This window comes from Taurulus bubalis (genome assembly GCF_910589615.1).
Source record: "Taurulus bubalis genome assembly, chromosome: 17".
Taxonomy (NCBI): Eukaryota; Metazoa; Chordata; class Actinopteri; order Perciformes; family Cottidae; genus Taurulus; species Taurulus bubalis.
In genome coordinates, this window is record NC_136605.1 from 7,661,409 (window position 1) to 7,679,842 (window position 18,434).

At 49.8% G+C, this 18,434-nt stretch overlaps 1 protein-coding gene across 1 annotated transcript in view; it reads right to left on the minus strand.

The window, feature by feature from the left end:
• Window positions 1–18,434, minus strand: part of tnrc18 (trinucleotide repeat containing 18) — a gene marked incomplete at both ends in the record, with an annotated part of 39,114 nt that overhangs the window by 12,359 nt on the left and 8,321 nt on the right. Inside the window, 15 exons of the mRNA XM_079233431.1 lie at window positions 446–655; window positions 1,101–1,407; window positions 1,505–1,685; window positions 1,814–1,927; window positions 2,058–2,191; window positions 2,287–2,432; window positions 2,566–3,531; window positions 3,766–4,162; window positions 4,875–5,059; window positions 5,566–5,712; window positions 6,652–6,881; window positions 6,998–7,085; window positions 9,292–11,115; window positions 11,495–11,599; window positions 15,542–15,682. Coding sequence (XP_079089557.1) covers window positions 446–655; window positions 1,101–1,407; window positions 1,505–1,685; window positions 1,814–1,927; window positions 2,058–2,191; window positions 2,287–2,432; window positions 2,566–3,531; window positions 3,766–4,162; window positions 4,875–5,059; window positions 5,566–5,712; window positions 6,652–6,881; window positions 6,998–7,085; window positions 9,292–11,115; window positions 11,495–11,599; window positions 15,542–15,682 — 5,175 coding nt within the window. The remainder of the gene's footprint in view (window positions 1–445; window positions 656–1,100; window positions 1,408–1,504; window positions 1,686–1,813; window positions 1,928–2,057; window positions 2,192–2,286; window positions 2,433–2,565; window positions 3,532–3,765; window positions 4,163–4,874; window positions 5,060–5,565; window positions 5,713–6,651; window positions 6,882–6,997; window positions 7,086–9,291; window positions 11,116–11,494; window positions 11,600–15,541; window positions 15,683–18,434) is intronic.

An 18,434-nucleotide genomic window follows, 5' to 3' on the forward strand; every position in this document is an offset into this window, starting at 1 on the left:
TGTGTGAGGTGCAGCTGGACAGACTGACAGACGGACAGACAGATGAAGCAGACACAAGGACCACAGCGCTTCGCTTTCTGTGCCAATCAAATCAACACCTTTAATAAAGCTTATAGGTACCAAACTGCAATACAACTTCATGAAAGAATCTCACAATTCACACAATTTTTCAATGTACAAATGCTACAAAAAACGGTTTGCAATCCAGGCAATACAAATAAAAAAAAAAAAACACCATAGAAATAGATTTTTTTTGTGTTAAAAAGGCAACTTCGTAGAGAAGCCAGCAGCAAAAGAGGTAGGGATCGTCGAGCTAAAGCACAGTCTGACAACAGCTGTCGTAGCGAAACGCAAACAAAAGACACAAGCTGTGACGAGGCTCAAAGACACATTTCTGTGGGACTCGACAGCGAGGCGTGAGGAGCTGTAAGATTTGGTCAGTAACCTTGGTCGAAGGAGTCGTCAGAGGAGCTGAGGCCCGCTTCCTCCAGCAGCAGCGATAAGTGCTTGTGTTTCTTCTTCTGAGCCTTCTGGCCGGACAGCAGGGAGGTCGGCGACGATCGCCTCTTCCTGGCCAGGTTGGCGTGAGAGCGCGGCGTCCCTGAGAGAGGGGGCCAGCCCCCTCGAGCAGAATTGTGCTCCTCTGAATCTGAGTCTGGTGCAGAGAGAGAACGGTTAATGATTCATGACGTGAAAGAGTCAGACACCAAGGCCACTTCCCAGCATCATCGGGACTGCCTTCTTCAATCTAAACCTGGATCAGAATATTTTAAATCCTTGACTTGGCTACAGTCAAACTAACTAGATGACCTCATGTTCTAACATTTAAAAAAAATACCATGAAATAGTTGCATGAAGCTTCCTTGTCCCAAGCGGATGAGTCTACTATCCAACGTCAAGTTACATGAGGAATATTCTCCATACAACAAGATGTGTACGGTAGAATACTTTTACCATTGAACCAACCTATGAATCTGATTGAACGAGTGTGGCGTTATTGAATAAACATAAAACTGTGTTTTCAAGGTGAAACATTACTTGGACCAATCGGTTCCTCTAGCAGCTTGAGTCGTATGGAGCAGTTGTGTTCAGGTACTCACTGTTGGAGCAGCTGCTCAGCTCTGATCTCATTGGCGAGAACAAAGCGGGGCTCTTCTGACCTTTCACCCTCTGGACGGTCTCCGTAGCGGAGGCCTTGGCGTCCAACTTGTGTTTCCCTGCTTTGACGGACGGGTGGATGCCGCGCTCCTTCACCCGACCCTCTGCAGACTTGCCCTTCGGCTTGTCTGACTTGGAGTTGGAGGAGAGTTTTCGAGGTGCGCCGAGCTGCGAGAGCGAGAGCGCTCGGTCGAGGTCCGACGCCAGCTGCTCCTGCTCACACACGTGGGCGCGCTTCACCTTCAACACCTGACAACAGCACAAGGACCACTTTGTTAAGCACTCGGAACACCGGCGTCACACTGCAAGCCTTAAAATCTAAAACATGCACTTGCAAGAGGCCTACCTCCAGACCGTGACTGGTGGACGGCTCCTGGTCATTCCAGCTCTTCTTCTTCTTCTTCTTTTTAATCTTCACTCCTCCACTTCCTGCCTCCATCTCCTCCTCTTCTCGAGACACCCGGAACTTCTTCCTCTGTCCGTCCCCAGCTTCAGAGTCCTCAGAGTATTGCACCGTCCTACCCACCCTGACACATTGGGATATTTGCACTGTTTTTGCACAACCAAAAACTAAACAAGCAAATTTTTAAAAAAAAAGCGTGCACAAATGTAAAAAGAAAAATTACGGCTGGATTACGGTGGAGATTTCACTCACTTTCCAGGCCTGCTGTCCAGTTTGGGAGGTGTAGCCAAGTGTTTCCTCTTCCTGGGCCGTCCTCTGCCCCGCCTGGTCAGACTCCGCCTCTCATCCTCCTGCTGCTGCCGCTCACTGACATATACATAAAAATAGTTATGGGCGGTAATGTCTGGGCGTGGAGTCGTGGGAAAATGTTTCTGTGGGTGTAATAACAGCGGCGCGTGTGATCAATGTGGTAATTGCAGTAAGTGTGTGAGCTCACCGCTTGTCTCTGCGCCGCTGCAGCTTGCTCAGATCTCTCTGCTTCTCCTTGTACGTCTTCTGCAGCTCGGCCAGGTGGACGCGGTACTCCACTTCCACCGCGTCCAGCACGTCCAGAGACATTTTACCGTACAGCTGCAGAGGAAAAGAGGGGAAACAAAAAGGTGTCACGATATTTCACTGACTGTTTACCATCTCTGGGGGACCCGTGGTATTTGTCTTCAGGTTACCGGCTCCTCCTTCCTCTGCCTCCAGCTGTACTTCTTGTTGGGGTCCAGCGTTCTGGGAAGATCAATGTGAGACTGCTTCTCGATGGCCTCCAACAAAATCTGTCTGCTTGCCTTCAGAAGACAGTCCAGACCCTCTAATGTCATATCTGAATGGGATATAGAGGATATTAAAACATTAGAGATTACAACAAAGTTCCTTCGATTTTTATTCTTATGTTTAATATCAACTCCTCTTCTTCATTTCCTTCCCTTCTCGCCCTTCCCCACCTCTCCACTCACCTTGCTCCCTGCGAATGTGCTCCATCTCTCGCTGGGCCATTTGGCTAAGCAGGGCCATCCCCTCCAGCGCCACCATCTCCAGAGCACCCGTGCTGCTGCAGTCTGAACCGATGGAAGAGATTCCTAGCCGCGGTAAGAGTGTCAGGGTGGGGAGGGTGTTGGGGCGGGCCTGGGCCATTTCACTGGCCGCCAGCAGAGCAAACATCCCAGCCATGGGATCCTCGGGTCCGATGACCAGAAGGAGCGGCGAGTTGGAGGTTGGAGGAAGATAAGGGGGAGTTTCTTTGACGCAATCTGTTGGACTGGGAGTGTGCGAGTGGATTGGAGTGTCTGGCTGCTCTTGCTCACACTCTGCGCTGGTGATTTGTTCCAGCGACGGACACATCTGAGGCGACCCCCGGCTGTCTGAATTTGCGGCGACGCACGGCGGATATTGTTCTGCATCTCGGATGACCTCGGCCTCCAAGAGTGGAGGAGGCAGGGGATAAGCTGCCTGACAGGAGTAAGACAACGCCTCCATTTTGATTGGCCCTCCTTCCTTCTCCTGCTGCCTGACTTCCTCCGGTCTCTCACCTAGAAGCCGCGTAGGGCTGTGGACAAGCAGAGGTAGCGGTTGAGACTGGGGCTTCGGGGCTTCCCCGTCGTCCTCTGGGTCCAGGCTGGCTAGCACGGGGCTGCAGATCCGACGAAGAGGACCCCGGAGTTCTGGAGGCCGCTCCACATCGGGTTCCTGCTTGAGGAACGAGCCCGTTTTTGACGACTCGAGTTTCGGCGGCTTGATGTCTGCGTCCAGCAGCCTTGAAAGGAGGTGGGCTGAGGGCAAAGGGGCAGCGGAGGCGGGCGAGCGGGAGCGGTGGGGCGGGACAACTTCTGTGTTTGCCGCCGTGGGAGCTGGGATGTGATAGGCTGGGAAAGGTGAGCCAAATGGGGCAGTGATGGACTGGTACAGGTAACCGTGAGGGTGATCTGTCATAAATGTAAAGCAGAAATAAAAAGTTAGGAGTCACAAATTAGATGAATCCAATATTGTGCAAAGGCCTGATGGATCGTTACTCAAACATTCCTCGATAGTTTAAACTATCAAACACACATCTCATGAACACCCGGCAGAATGCAGGTGGTCTGAAGCCCAGCGAGCTAATGAGACATTTTCAGTGCACAGGACACCAATGTCCAGTCATTATATTCCTCCAGACTCACCGGAGTAGATGCCTTGAAATGGAGCCGAGGCCGCCTTCTGTCCCTCTCTCTGCTCCCGCCGCCCCACCTCCAGTTTCGGCCGCCGCGGCGAGGACGGGGGTGGCGAGGCTGAGCGGGGGGACGGCGGGTGAGGCAGCGGCGTCGGCGGGTGGGACAACGCCCTCAGCCCGCCTTCCTCCGACTTGAGGGAGGTCACTGGCGAGGGCAGCGGAGGCAGAGGGCCGAGGGAGGAGGTAGACGGAGTCGGCGAGCGAGAGAGAGGGGGGGGCTTGCGGGGGTGCGGGATGGGCGTGGGAGACGGGGACGATATCGAGGAGGGCCGAGGTTTGGGGTCGGCGCTCCGCTTGTCCGCCTTGTCTTCCATCTCCGGCCGGTGCTCGCTGGCCTTTAAGCGCTCCTGAAACACAGCGGAGGAGGCGGCTTTCGATCGTGTGCTTGTATGATGTGACACACGTTTGCTTCGGGGCATAAATATGAGCGAGTGGTTGCATTGTTTAGACTTCCTGGCCTGTGTTCTCCTGCAGCTGCAGGATGTGCTGCGTGAGCGGCTGTTTATCGAAGGTGTTCTACAACTTTATGATGACTATAAAATGTGTGACGGGTGTACATCATCTTCTTCCTTTCTTTCCCAATGAAAAACATATTTGTGACCTGTTTTTTAAAGATTGAAGTCTTCAGTATGGAGCAGTGGGTTTGAGGGCCACTGACAGGAAATGTAGGGAAGTCAAGAGAGTATTACGTGGGATTAGTTGACGATAAGTAGAATACAGAATATCCGCCTTATACTTTCTTTATTATAGTATTGCTGTAACTCTTCACCAGGTCGTAGAATGGGTTTATGAGAGCGTGCAATATCATTTGTCTCACTTCTAGCCCTCCATTCCTCTTCAAAGCCAGGATGTACACGTGTTTATTGTTGATGTGATGTGTGTTCGTGATGTTATGCCCATAAAAGTCTCCTGCAGCTGCAGGGCCGCAGTGTTTTATGTCCGTGTTTGGATACCATATACGTGCACAGGAATGTAGATGTTTTTGAATATGGGGTTTGAATGATGTGTAGTTATTCATACGTGTGCGTTTGAACCACCGATGACATGAAGTCCACTTACGACGAGCTGTGCATTCCTCTGCAGCTCCAGGACCTGCGCTGTGTGCTGCTGGATCATGAGCAGCTCCTGTTGCCGGAGCATCTGCTGCTGGGAGAGGAGCTGGAGCTGGGCTGCATGCTGCAGCGAGCTGCCTGTACCGTACACCCCCGACCACACCGGGGCTCCACGCTCCAGTACATCACCTCCTGTGGGGCGATGGAGCAGGGCATGGGTAGGTAAGCTGCGTCAGTGGCATTTTCTTTGGCATCACATTAAAGATGAAGGAATTTAGCCAGTGTACCCTTAGCCAACCATTTCAACAATGTACCCAATGTCTTTAACGAAGCTATTGGATGCCAACGGATACATCCACGTAGCGAAACTGCTTGTACAAGTATCCCTGGTCTCTGTTTAGGCTTCCTATTAGTTTGTTTTCTCTTTGCATTAGAGGATAATCATGTCTCAAGTACGTCAGAGCGGTCTCTCGTTTGTGCTGTAAAAGCAACAGAAAGCAAAAACTACTGGCACACCGTCCACGATAACATATGGAGGCTGTCAATCTGGTTAGATATGGTCTCATTTGTTTTCAGGAATTACCAGCACGAACATCTGTTTCAAAAGGAACATGGTAATCATGTCTTTTTGCTAAAAATAGTCATTTTATAAGCAATGAAATTGTTACACACATACACAGAGAGAGCGGCTTTCATACCGTAGTGTTGCAGGTGTTCAGTGGGGATGACTATTAGCTGTCCAGACTGTGGGTCCCTGGCAAACTGGTAGTGAGGGGGTATGGAGCCCTGCAGAGAGGGAGGGTAGCCTGGGGGGAGGCTCTGGTGGAGTGAGGAAGGACCCAGGCCTGAAGGGAAGAGAAAGTGGAAATATGTTGGAGGGGAGGACGACATTCTCCCAGCTAAGCTAAGACTAACATCAGCTCAGCATCATTCCTCACCCAGTGTTTACCCACGTTGAAGCCATAGTAGACTCACAGCGAGCACACAACGCATTTAGTGGCTTTTTGAGCGATTTGTTTTTTTTGGGCCCGTGTCTAGACAGAGCCGGCCCTTGGGGAGCTCCGCATTTATGTTTGTGTTTCCGTATTTTCAGATGAAGTGCGTATGGTTGCGTTTAAACGCACACAGATATGCGAGTGTGAGAATTTGTATGCGTGTGTGTGTGTGTGTGTGACTCAACGCTGTTATTTCTGGAGCGTTGGAGGAGCAGGAATGTCCTGCAAAGATCAAGAATGTCTGTGGGCCTTGACCCCTGCTGGACGAGCCTCTGGACAGACAGACGGAGCCTCCCTCTCCTGCTCCACCAATCACAAAAGGCTACACAGGCGCATGTAGAATTTTTAAAAGCATGCCACGCTCTGGTGTTGAACTGATTTAGACTCTTTAGTCTTAAGCACCAGGTTAGATAACGCTGCTGACAAGAGAGCCAGACATAAATGCTCTCTGAAAAGGGCACGAGCTGCTGGTACGACCGCTTTGTCAGTCGACCTTAGTGGACACACAAAGTGTCCACTCACACGAGGACGCGGAAGGTCGCTCATCTCAGGCACGGAGATTCAGATTATTATACAAATATAAAAGCAGCAAGGATTAACTGTGAAGTTACAACTTCGTAATGTTTGGCATTTAGCTTGGGAATTACTTTAAATATATATATATATAAATAAAAATAATGAAAAAAAGACCTCAGCCACGACACAAACGGTGTCACAAGGAACGTTAAGGGGCAATTTTGGGAACAACGAAACCCGAGCCTGTCGCGAGTCACATGTACGTCCACATACTGTACGGGGAGCTGGAGAGCCAGACTGGGGGGGCTCCAGGTCGGGGCATCCAGGGGTGAGAGGACATAGTTGAGGGGTCGGGCGGCCATCGTCCCGGCCCCGCCAGGGCGGCCCCTCCTGTGACCATGAGGTTGGGGGTCATGAGGCTGGGTGTCATCATACTGGGTGTCAGGCCGCTGGACATCGGCCCAGGGTGCATCTGAGTGAACTCCGACAGCTCCTTGGACTCTCTGGACGGAAAACAAGACACTTCGTTTGAACATTTAGAATTTAATGAACAAAAAAGGCATGTCATTTAAATGTTTTTTTTTTTTTTTTTTTGGGGCCATGGTCGACGTCTTTTTACCGGAGCACTTTCTCCTGCTCGCGCTCCAGCCGGCTGGCCAGCAGTCTGTCATCGTGGTGCCGGCCGCGCTCCTCCCCTCGCTCCTCATCTGTAACGGGTTCGGGGCACAGATAAAAAGATGTTTAGTGGCTGCATCGCTGAGGCTCCTTGAGCGCTTAAACCCTGATCCCACATGTAATATGCATCAAAGAGAAGAATACAGACTGTGAAAGGAGATAGCCGAGGTAAGAGGAGGCAATAATGTGGCGGGGCGGGAAAGAGGAGAGAGAGAAGGTGACAGCAGAGGAGACGAGGTGTGCTGGCTCTATAATGGTGACACGACACAGCGTGTCAAAACAAGAGAGTGGAAGCTAAAAATACAATGTTGGGCCAGTGTGTGCACAGAGACTGTACAAAGACACACACTCTCTGAGTGGCAGGTCTCACTCCGAGTGTCAGCCCTTATCAGTTAATAGTCTAATGCCACAGGAGCCGTGTCAACATACCACTACTGTCTCACTATACTCACACACACACACACACACACACACGGCCTTAAACCCACTGCGCGTACTATGAAGGCCGACGGCAAACGACAGAGATGGAGAATAAAAAGAAAAAATTAAGGAGAGCAGCCGCGCTCAACCAAGCAGTCCAGAATAAACATGAGGTTCTGCTCTTTGCCGTTAACCCTCTTCCATCTCGTCGACGCTGACGGTCCCCCGAGCAGCAGAAAGGTTTTTATAAGAGTGTGTTGAACCCGTCAGTTCTGCTCTGAAAGTGTAAGAGTGTGTGTGTGTGTGTGTGTGTGTGTGTGTGTGTGTGTGTGTGTGTGTGTGTGTGTGTGTGTGTGTGTGTGTGTGGCCTGTAAAAGGGACAAGGGACTTTAACAATCCCTGACATGCTCCGCGGGAAAGGTTTCAAGACTGTTACCAAGGTTACGAGGAGCCTGTCCCACATGCTATCCTCTCTGCATCAGTAAGCCAGCGACTAGCGCTGCACACCCCTCTCTCTCTCTCTCTCTCTCTCTCCGGTCCTCCCTCTATTTCTCACACTCTTTTCACTTCCTCTCTCTTCCCGTCTATCAACCTATCGATCTAAATCCATCTCTTCATTTCTTATCATCAGCCGTTCTTCTTCTCATTCCTGCTTTCCTCCATCCATCCACTCATCCATCCATCTAATTGTGGTTTCTGTGTGAATCCTCCGCTGTTTATTTAGAGCTCTTCTCAGAGTGAGGGAGTGATGCCATTAGACCAATCGCTCTGCTCAAGCAAGAAAATGAATAAACGCCCACAACTGCCATACGCAGTTCTTCATATACACTTGCGCACGCTGTCGCTCTCTCACACACACACACACACACACTCTCAAGAGTGATCCATTGCTTAGCAACGCACCCATGGTCTTATTGTAATTCAAGGCTTGTTTGTAGCTTTTAGCAGCACTCTGTAATGACATGTTTAATGCAGAGAGGGTGGTGGGAGAGGGGAGCGCTGAAGAAAAGAGTGGAGAAAGAGCAGGGGGCCTGAGGTGGGACGAGGAGGGAGTGCCGCTACAAAAGGCCTTCTCAGAGAGGAAGGAAGGGCGGAGAAGGAGAGGCATTCAAACGCAATAAAAAGAGCAAGAGACGGAGAGAACATGGAGCCCAGAGAGAAACAGAAACCAGGAGAAAGACAGCGAGATGGAGGGAGCACTGTAGCTGAATGACCTTGGCGTACAAGAATAGAGCGCGCTGTATGGGAGGAATTGCTATGCAGCGCAGAGAGTCCAAAGACTCACCAAAAAGGGAGCCTTTCAAACTAAATACAACCCATGACATAATTAGTAATTTGGGGAGAGCGAGGGGGTCGTTTTTCTACGATTCCAATCGTGCATGAAGACCTCAAAGTCAAACAAGGGGGCTGAGGAAACATGACTCTGATCCAAAAGAAAATGAAGCCTCCATTATTCATGGAAAGCAAAATGAGGAATCATTTGCTCCTGGTTCATTTAACTAAGGGGGATCTGCGCTCCCACCAGTGCTCATTCTGGGAGAGAGCTGAAAGCCAAAGCAGGAGGAAATGCATTAGAAAAATAAATTAAGAATACTTCATTCAACTCGCCAGAAACTATCAAACACAAAATGCCTTGTGTGCCTGAGTGAACGTCACCACAGGACTCCTGCAAGCATTTCAAACTTAGAGCCAGTAAAAATGCAGAAGTCATTTATGTTTCACTCCCTTTTGCACCGCTGTCTTTCACATGCAAGAAAGTTTTTAGCGGTAGACCCGTGACAAGGTGATTTCCGACATAATTACATGAGGCATTCTTACCTTTGATAGCGGTTTGCAGAAGGCCTCTCTGCGTGTCCGAGGGTCCACTGGTCTGTTTGCTGGCGCTCCCACTGTCTCTCTGCCGGGCAACGGCCACAGCGATGCCCACCGGAGGGTGCCGCACCTCCCCCTCCCCTTCCCGGCCAAACGAGCGGGCGCTGTCCGGCCGCTCCTGCTCCCTCTTCAGCTGAGGAGGCATCCTCAACGACCCCGGACCGCCCGGTACCCGTTCCCTGTCTCTCTCTCGCTCTCTTTCCCCCCTGTCGCGTTCCCTTTCCCGCTCTCTTTCCTTTTCCCTCTCCCTCTCTCTTTCTTTATCCCTCTCCCGTTCGGCTTCCATCCCGACGTTAGCCAGACCCCCGAAGGGCCCTCGGCCGTCCGCAGCGTGCCTGGCGGACCCGGGACCTTCCGCGGCAAAGTTTCCGCTGTATTTAATCAGACTCTGCATGGCTGAGACCTCGGTGGGATCCGACCCTGCTCCCCCAACTCGCTCTCCTGCCAGCGACCCCCCAGGTCGGTAGAGCGCCGATGGGTCCAGGTAGCGTCTCTGGCCCGCCTCCTCACCGGCGCGTCCATGTCCGTGTTGAGAGGGGTGTGCCTGGGGGGAATGGCTGTGGGCGGAGTGTGTGTTGTTCGCGGGCCGGTGGGTTGTGTGAGGGGAATGGGACAGTTGTGTGCGTTTGGGCTGGCCGTGGGGGGAGGAGTGTGTGTGTGCATGCTGGGCTGCCAGGGCCGCCATGTGACTTGTGGCATAGTTGGCTAACGGGCTGATGGCGTTCCACTTAGGCTCCGCCCCTGCCCGCTCTATGCCCAATCGGATCGAGTGTTTAGAGATGTCCCTGGTTTCTGGACTGAACCTTGATTGACTCGAGGGGTAAGACGCGTCCTGACCTCGTTTACCAATGGAACCATTGGAACAAATGACAGAGCCTTCCTCTCTTTGATTGCTTGAATCGCCGGATTGGGAGAGTCGAGGATGCTCCATCAGGCTCCTCTCAGGAAACCTGTAGCTCTCCCTCTCCCTGTTCCTCTCCCGTTCGCGCTCCCTGTCTCTGTCGCCCTCTCGTTCTCGTTCCCTCTCTCTTTCTCGGTGTTTGTTGTCGCGAGCCTGCGAGGCGATCTGGATGGGCCCAACCCGCTCGTCGTAAACCTCCACAGAAGGCACATATGTCGGCGCGCTGACTCTCTGCTCTCTCATAGACTCCCTGGGCGTGGAGGGGTGAGGCGGGCCAGTGGCGGAGGGCTGAAGCGGCGGAGGAAGGCCGTAGGAGACGTGGAGGTTCCCAGCTGGTGTGGCCACGGAGTCATTCCTCCGTTGCCTGTCTGAGTGGGAGTTTGAGTTATTAGAGTTCGCGTGAGAGTTATGGTTGTGGTGGGGTCGCGAGCCCCCCTCTTCCTCCCGACCTCCTCTGTCTGTTTCTGGTCCGTGAAACCTCCCACCCCCGCCTGAGGGGAAGGGGTGGCGTGGAGGTGACGGCCTGGATCTGGGCCGCACTGCGGAAGGCTGGGGGTGGGGCTTCTGCTCGTGGGGATGGGGGTGGAAGGGCCAGCTCTCCCGGTCTCTCTCCGTGTCCCGGTCCCTTTCTTTCTCTCGGTCCCGGTCGCCGCTCCTCGCCCGGCGGTCCTCCTCGCTCCTCCCGTCCTGCGTTAGGTCCACCACGCTGTGCGGCCTCTGCTCCTCTCTTGACCGCTCCCGCTCCAACCGATAAGGGCGGTCCCGGGACGTCCTCTGGGGCGGCGTAGCGCTGGACGGGGCGGCCGGCGGGGCAGACGGAGGAGGGTGGAGAGGCAACTGGCTCAAGGAGGCTGGCAGGTAAAAGCCCTCTAAAAAAAAATAAACACACAGAGTAAGAAACGTGAGTCTAACACACACACACACACACACACACACTATATGAACACAAACTGGTATAAACAGATGAAGATTGAGAGCGAAAAAAGCAGCACGCAGGCCGAGGTCAGCAGGATAAATATGTAACGGAGTAACAGTAGACCTGCAACCGTCATATCCAGGACAAACTCATCATGTTAGCATGAAAATAAAACTGGAATCAAAGCAGCTTAAATGTTGCTCTTTTCTGGCTCAGATCCACAACAAACAAGTCTTCTCACCAAACGGAGAAGCTTGACATTACTGTCTACTCGTGCGTCGTCAGGATACGAGAGAATCCGTGCGCTACATTTGCCGTTGACAGCGACTGACCTTTATGCGAGTCGTAGAGAGGGTGCTGGGAGAGCGAGGGAGGGTCCAGGTGCCCCAGGGACAGGTAGGGGCTGGAGTACAGGCTGCTCGGCAGCGGAGGGTAGCCTGAAGACAAACACAGACAATGTCGTTTATAGAAATACTGAGACGATACAACAACTTATATTCCTTGAAATTCTTACGAGGACCATTAGGAGCTGGTGGACAGTCCCTGGAGATGTGCCGCACAAGGTTTTAAAAGCCTCTCCTGCTGCTACGCAACAAACCAAACATTAGTGCTTCTAGAGCAGCGGCGTCGACCGGCAGCCATGTTGAAAATGTCCACAGAAATGCCAAACATTTTCAGGATTTGCTGTTTTTGTCTTTTTTATTTGAATGTGAATTAAATATGACGGTTGGTCGGACAAAAACTATGTTGGGGGTAACGAGTTACAAAGTAACGGATTACAGTAACGTAATTACTTTTATAGTTAACGGAGTAAAGTAACGCATTACACTCAAAATATTGGTAACTACACTACTTTACTAGACCTCAGTAACTCGCTTTCCTGCGTTACTCAAAACATTTTTACCAGTCCGAAAAGTTCTCTTTTAGAGGCGCGCGAGTCACACGATACTTCCTGCATGAACAACCTATCACAGAACTCCATCTGAGTGATTTGAGTGACGTAGCTGCTGGTGCGTAGAAGGAGGGAAGCGGGGAATGGATGAGACGGAGACGGAGTGCCCGGACCCAGTTCCCTAGGATTAAGGATATTGCAAAGCAATACAACACTCCAATACCATCAAGTGCACCTGTCTGTAATGAAGTGGAGCTTCTAATGAGGACCAAGACACGTCTGTATGAACGGGATCACTCTACTGGTGAACTGCAGTATTACAACTGTTAAAGCATTGAGAACGCGCTCTTGCACCCGACATGTATATATTTTCCACACGTAACATCAACATTAGTTAGCGTCAACAAGCACGTATTATTGTACTTTCTGCCTTCAAAGTAAAAGCACGTCCTGTTTACATGCTCTTCACAATAAGAGTAAATCATGTAATAAAACAAGTTACAACACTGTGGCAGTATTGTTCTGACCCCAAGGAGGAACAGGCTGTCGGATGAAAGATTCCAGAGACTTTTACTCATGCGATACAATCGCTATTTTGAAGAATAGAGAAAAATGATTAACTTCATAGGATATAGTGCACTTTCTGTTTATTTAGGCAATGATGAAGTGGATTTTCTGTTTATTTAATTGCATTTCTGTTTCTATTTTTTGGGAAAAAGTGCCATTCATTCATTTTTCTATCTTTCTTAAACCACTACAATGATTCCTATAACAAGCTGGTTTTGTTCTTAGGAGTCGGCCCCCATTTGGTTTAGTGGGGTCTCATGTTTCCAAAAGCCTGTTTTTATTGTGTTATGCTGTTTGACCTGAATGTCCACCATACACAGCCTCTTGTATCCTGTTTGTGGATTTTAAAGTGAGGCATATTTCTTTGGTCAGACAGTGTGAACAGGGTTAATGTTCGTTCAAGTTAGTTTTTATATGCCATTTTGTTTTACATGTTTACAATTACAATACATTATGTGGAAAGGCTAAGAGATGCCCTTTATTGAACATTGAAAATAAAGTGATGAAAGGGCCATGATGTTTGTCCAGGTATCTTTGCGGTTAATTTGGACATTTGCTTAAAAAAATGGAAAGTAAAGTAACTAGTAGTGAAGTTGCTTTTCAAATCAGTAACTAGTAAAGTAATCTAGTTACAATTTTCAGAAGTAACTAGTAACTTGAAACTAGTTACTTTTTCTGAGTAACTACCCCAACACTGCATGTTCCACCTTGTGCCCGAACTCTTGTTTATAATGACAGGGTCCCAGTCGACCCCGTGTCACCTGTAACTATTAGTTTTGTTGTTCAGCTCGAGGTGGATGTTGAGCGAGATGTTCTGCCCGACAGCCAGCTGCTGCTCCCAGAGACCAGGTCTTTATATAGACAAAGCCTCGCGCCAGCTGCAATGCTCTGGATTTCTGTGTTAGGACCGAGCTGGCTGCCGCGCCGACGCTGGCTGGTGTCGCCATGTGAAAGAAAAAGAAAAAAGACTGCCACCCAGAGAGGGCGAGACATTCCCTGTTCCCACACTCCGGCCACTCCAAGAAATATCAAAGACGCCGCCGGCGTTTCCAGCATGAAGCGGCGGGGCAGCAGAAGTATAATCTGTCCGCTCTCCGTTCCGAGAGGCAGAAATGGAGACGCAGGAGGAGGCGTGTGGCGAGGGTGTCAGCGGTTAAGGGGGAAGGCACAGGGAGACGGAAATATAAGAAGAATGAGGTGACGGGACTAACGGCGTGCGGGACAAGTTTCTGGCCAAGCTTCCTTTCCCCAACAGCTAACCTTGATCTCTTAACAGCTTTGATACGGGGGTCCTGTGCAGCTCGGGTGCATCCAAAGTCTGCCTCATGGGTGCTGCCCGGAATCGTCTTCGGCTTTTAGTAACTTTAGCTGCTGTGAAAGCCAGACTCTCGTAGGCCGTGAAAGACTCCGCTCTTATCAGAGCAAGTCGGTTCTACGGCTTCTTCCGCCAGCGGGAGGTTTTTAGCTTATTTAGCGTCTGAAACTTCAGCCTCAATTCAGGCTAAGCTTTAAGACAAGCGTCAAAAGGTCCATCCATCCTTTATCCCTCCGTCTTCTGGCTGAATATAAAGTCTACCAGGGCGTGTCTGGGCAGGGAGCTGAAATTCAGAGCGGATGAACAGGCAATGGACTTTTTTTCTTCTTCATTATTTTTTGGTATTCAAAAGCATAATTTAAAAAGGTTTAGTCCTTTAAGTTGTTGCTGTTATTTATGGTCTGCATTTTTTTCTGCAACAGCCATTCAGTGTAGTCACATTCTTTAAGTACCTCTCAGTTGAGGATTTGACATCGTTGGCGGCGGGGTCCGCCATTCCCACGCTGAATTCAGTTTGAAGTCACAGCAAACGTGGTATGCATGTTATCGAGCATCAAAGGAATAGTTAAGCAAGTAGCCGTTTAGCTTAGCATAGCATAAAGACGATACTACAGCTAGCCTGGATCTGACCCCTATCGGCACCTCTTGAGCTCACTGCTTCACACATTATATCCGGATTGTCAGCACAGAAGCTGATGTGTAAAAACACAAATTTCCCATTTTAAAAAGGCGGGTTATGAGGCGGACTACTCTGGACTCTGAGCGGTTGCCAAAGAACCAGCTGAGGGGTCAAAAAGTAATTGCCTGTAATCACAGTGCCGTCCTCCTTTGAACCGCCCCTGAATCAAAGACAGTAAGATAGAGACCTGACCTTAAATAACTAATCACACACACACAATCTGATTTGCAGTGTTTGAGAAGCACCGCATCCGTGTCACACGGGCGGCGATCGGTTTTAAACTGAATCCGAAATAGAATGAATTTGTCCTTCTCCCTTTACCTAAATGCACTGCGGGATACGTTCCCTCCTATCTGACCTTCTTCTCCAGCGAGATTTGATAAGGAGACACAGAAGGACAGGAGGGAATAGGGAGGGAACATAGATTTAATCACTTACTGAAACAAGCCTTAAGAAGAGCACAGAGACAAGAGAGGTCCACGGGGAGGACAAGACACACAGAGACGTAGGAACAACACCCCTGTGTGTCTAAAGCAGTGTTCAGAAGCTAGGTCAGGAGGGACATGCAGGAGGGAAGTGGGACAGGAGAGCGACAGACAAAGTGCACGGTGGACAAAAATAAAGCAAAAAAATAAAAAGAACAAGAGACAGGAAGATAGATTACAGTAACGCATGACAGCAGAAAGTAAGAGACAGGTGGAGGACGGGAGGAAAGCGGGACGCATATAGGACAGAGCCAGGAGCCCAGAGACAGAAATGGAGCAGGAGCCCACTGGTGTGAGCAATGAGAAACAGAAGAAGGAGCCTCCTGGGCTTTGGGCAGGAGCACACTGCGAGAAATGTCGTGAAAATACCGCGAGCCTCTTTTTGGATCCGACAGACGGACAGAAGAGAGAGAGAGGAAAATGTTTGCGGAGGCGATTTACCTTCGTGAGCGTGCGACGCCCAGAGCTGAGCCATCTGCAGACCGCTGGGATTGGCCGATCTGTACGCAGGGTCAGAGGTCATGGGGGAGTGGCTGGGGTAACCTGCCAGGAAGGGACTGGAGCCTGCCGGGAAGGCGTCGCCTAGAGGAGGAGAATGGAGACCGTCAGTCACCCTGGCAACCACAAGAACCAAACTGATAAATGGCAACCGAGTCACACCGATTCCCACCGCGCACAATCGATGCTCGCTGATGCTTCTGTGCCGAAGCCGTCCGTTGTAATCACATTATCCCTAGATAATTAGAGCCAATATGCACTCTGCTTCCACAACAGGACAGACCGCAGTCTGGGGACGGGGACAGTCAATGTAACAGCGGTCACAGCAGAAGTGAGGAAGGTTTTACCGACGATAAAAACTCATCTATTCCATTCTGAATTCTCCTGAAGACACAGCACCAGAGTCGAGCCACATTCTCTGCACTCTGCTCATGATTTCCTCGATTAATGGTTTGGTCCAAGACGTGTCAAAAGAACTAGCGCAAAACGCCAATCACGACGTCCCAGAGCCCGAGTTGACGCCCTCAATTTTCACGAGTTGTCTGAAGATATTCATTTTGGATGATGTATGACAGAAAAGCAATGAACCCTCCCACTAGGGAGAATAAAACCAGAGACATTTGGAGGATTTCTCCTGTAAAAACTGTTTCTGCTTGAAAAATGGAAAACTATTAAGCGATTTTCAAGGTGGCTGCAGATTATGTTTCTGTCGACTGACTGATTGATTGAGTTGTTGTTCCAGCTCTAATTGTTGGTCCGTGATTCAGTCACATAGTGTCCCCTTCGTCAACCTTGAGGGAGAAACTAAAACTTTGTACTGTTTAGTCTGCTCAAAGATTTTAGTTTTTACTTGTGAACCACAGATTGACCCAAAAACCTGTTTAAATCAAAAATATTTTCCCAAACTGCTACAGCTAGTGAAGACTTTAACATCATGGACGTCACCTTTTCTCTAATAAATTAAATTTCAGATTATGTAGAAACCTGGCTTTACTCCTTCTGCACAGTGAAGTGTGTACAGATATGTCGTCATGCATGTTGACGTCACACTTCACCATCAAAACCAGTTCCAAACACTTTCCTATCTCTGCATGATACCGTTATCGGTTGTTTTTGAAGGACTCCACCCCCAAGCGTGTGTGACCACTGGTGAACTGTGACCCTTTGAACCATCACTGCATCCTCCAATCACAACCTCCTTAGAGCTGGAGAGGGTTTCATGTTTAGCAAAGGTCTCAGCCCCCCCCCCCCCCCCCCCCCCCCCCCCCACACACACACACACACACACACAGCCATTACCCTGATAAAACCAACCATGTGTGTAGGGGAAAGGGTGCCGTCAGTATATGGGTGAGGGGGAAGGGACTGTGTGTGTGTGTGTGTGTGTGTGTGTGTGTGTGTGTGTGTGTGTGTGTGTGTATTTGTCCCGTGGGAATCTGAGAGAGACATGCTGTGCTCACCGAGTTTCCCCTGCATCTAAATCAGTACATTAAAACCGCAGTCCGTCAGCGCCTGCACACACAGTATTTTAAAATCAATAGCAAATGCAGCTTTCCAATTAATCACAAGGACTGACACACACACACACACACACACACTGTGTTTGCATCTCTGTGTGCGTAGCTCAAAAGGGATAGTTCGCCCCAAAAATCTAAAATACACATTCTTTCCCTCACCTGTAGCTCTTTTCAGAAACCTAGGTTAGTTGTCTAGCTGTGGAGATAACGGCCGTTGAGGTGTCTGTATTCTCTAAAATATTAAGCGACTGTGTGGCAGTAAAAAGCTAAAAAAAACAAACAAAATAAAACACATTTGAAAGACTTAACAGTTAGTCTCTTCCCAGAAATCCCGACCCGGTTCCTCAAGACGACCCACAGACCTCGTTGGGAGCAGTTTCATGGGAGGCGACATGTGCAAACACTTTCGCAGTGACTGCCCTTTGAGTCAGAGACCCTGCAGGAGCTGCAGACGCGCACGTGTGAAAATGGGCAAAAACACCACAGGCGTGCACATAAGAATCCACACAATCACTGTGAATATACAGACACGCAACACCGACCACACACACACACACACACACGCGGTGAATATCCTTTGGTCTCGGTACATTAACACTTCTGGAAACTCACTGAATGAGGTTTTACCTCCAAAAGGAGACGCCTTACTGCCTGTGTCGCCCAATAATCAGCTCTATTATTCATCATAGAGACGTATTCACACACAGAAGTGATTAAACTACTCGGTCGGGTTCATCCAAACACGGTCGCCGTCCGGAGGAAAATCTCGCATCTTCACATTTGGTGATTTATTACAACTGAAGCGTCCTTCGTGCATTGAGAACATTTCTGTTGTGGTTAAGTGTGGTTACTGGTGATGAGTGGGCGTAATACAGAAAACACATTCAGCCACTACCTGGTGTGCAGTTTTAATAAGGATGTCAGTCAATAATTTGTCAAAATTCAAACTGACAAAAACAAACCAGAAGTGACCTCTGTCCCGCTCTGAAGATGCATTTTTTGATTAATGATGGCGGTCAGCGCCAACCTCCTGCGTTTCCTGTACGGCTTCACCGCATTACACCGGCTGAGCGCTCGTCATGGGAGCAGCAGCTGGAGCGGTTTGGTTCACATCACCAACAACTTCATGCGGCTCCGATGCAGCTGTAGCCGAGCGAAGAGGAGGCGGTTGCCAATGAGACAGAAAAACAGTAACACTGGATTCATGTGTTGTTTCCCGTCACTCCCACGACATGAGACGCCAATTTTAATCCAGTGTGGGAAAACTACTATATAGAGAATTAACTACAGAATGCACATAATGCACACAAAAAAAGAGA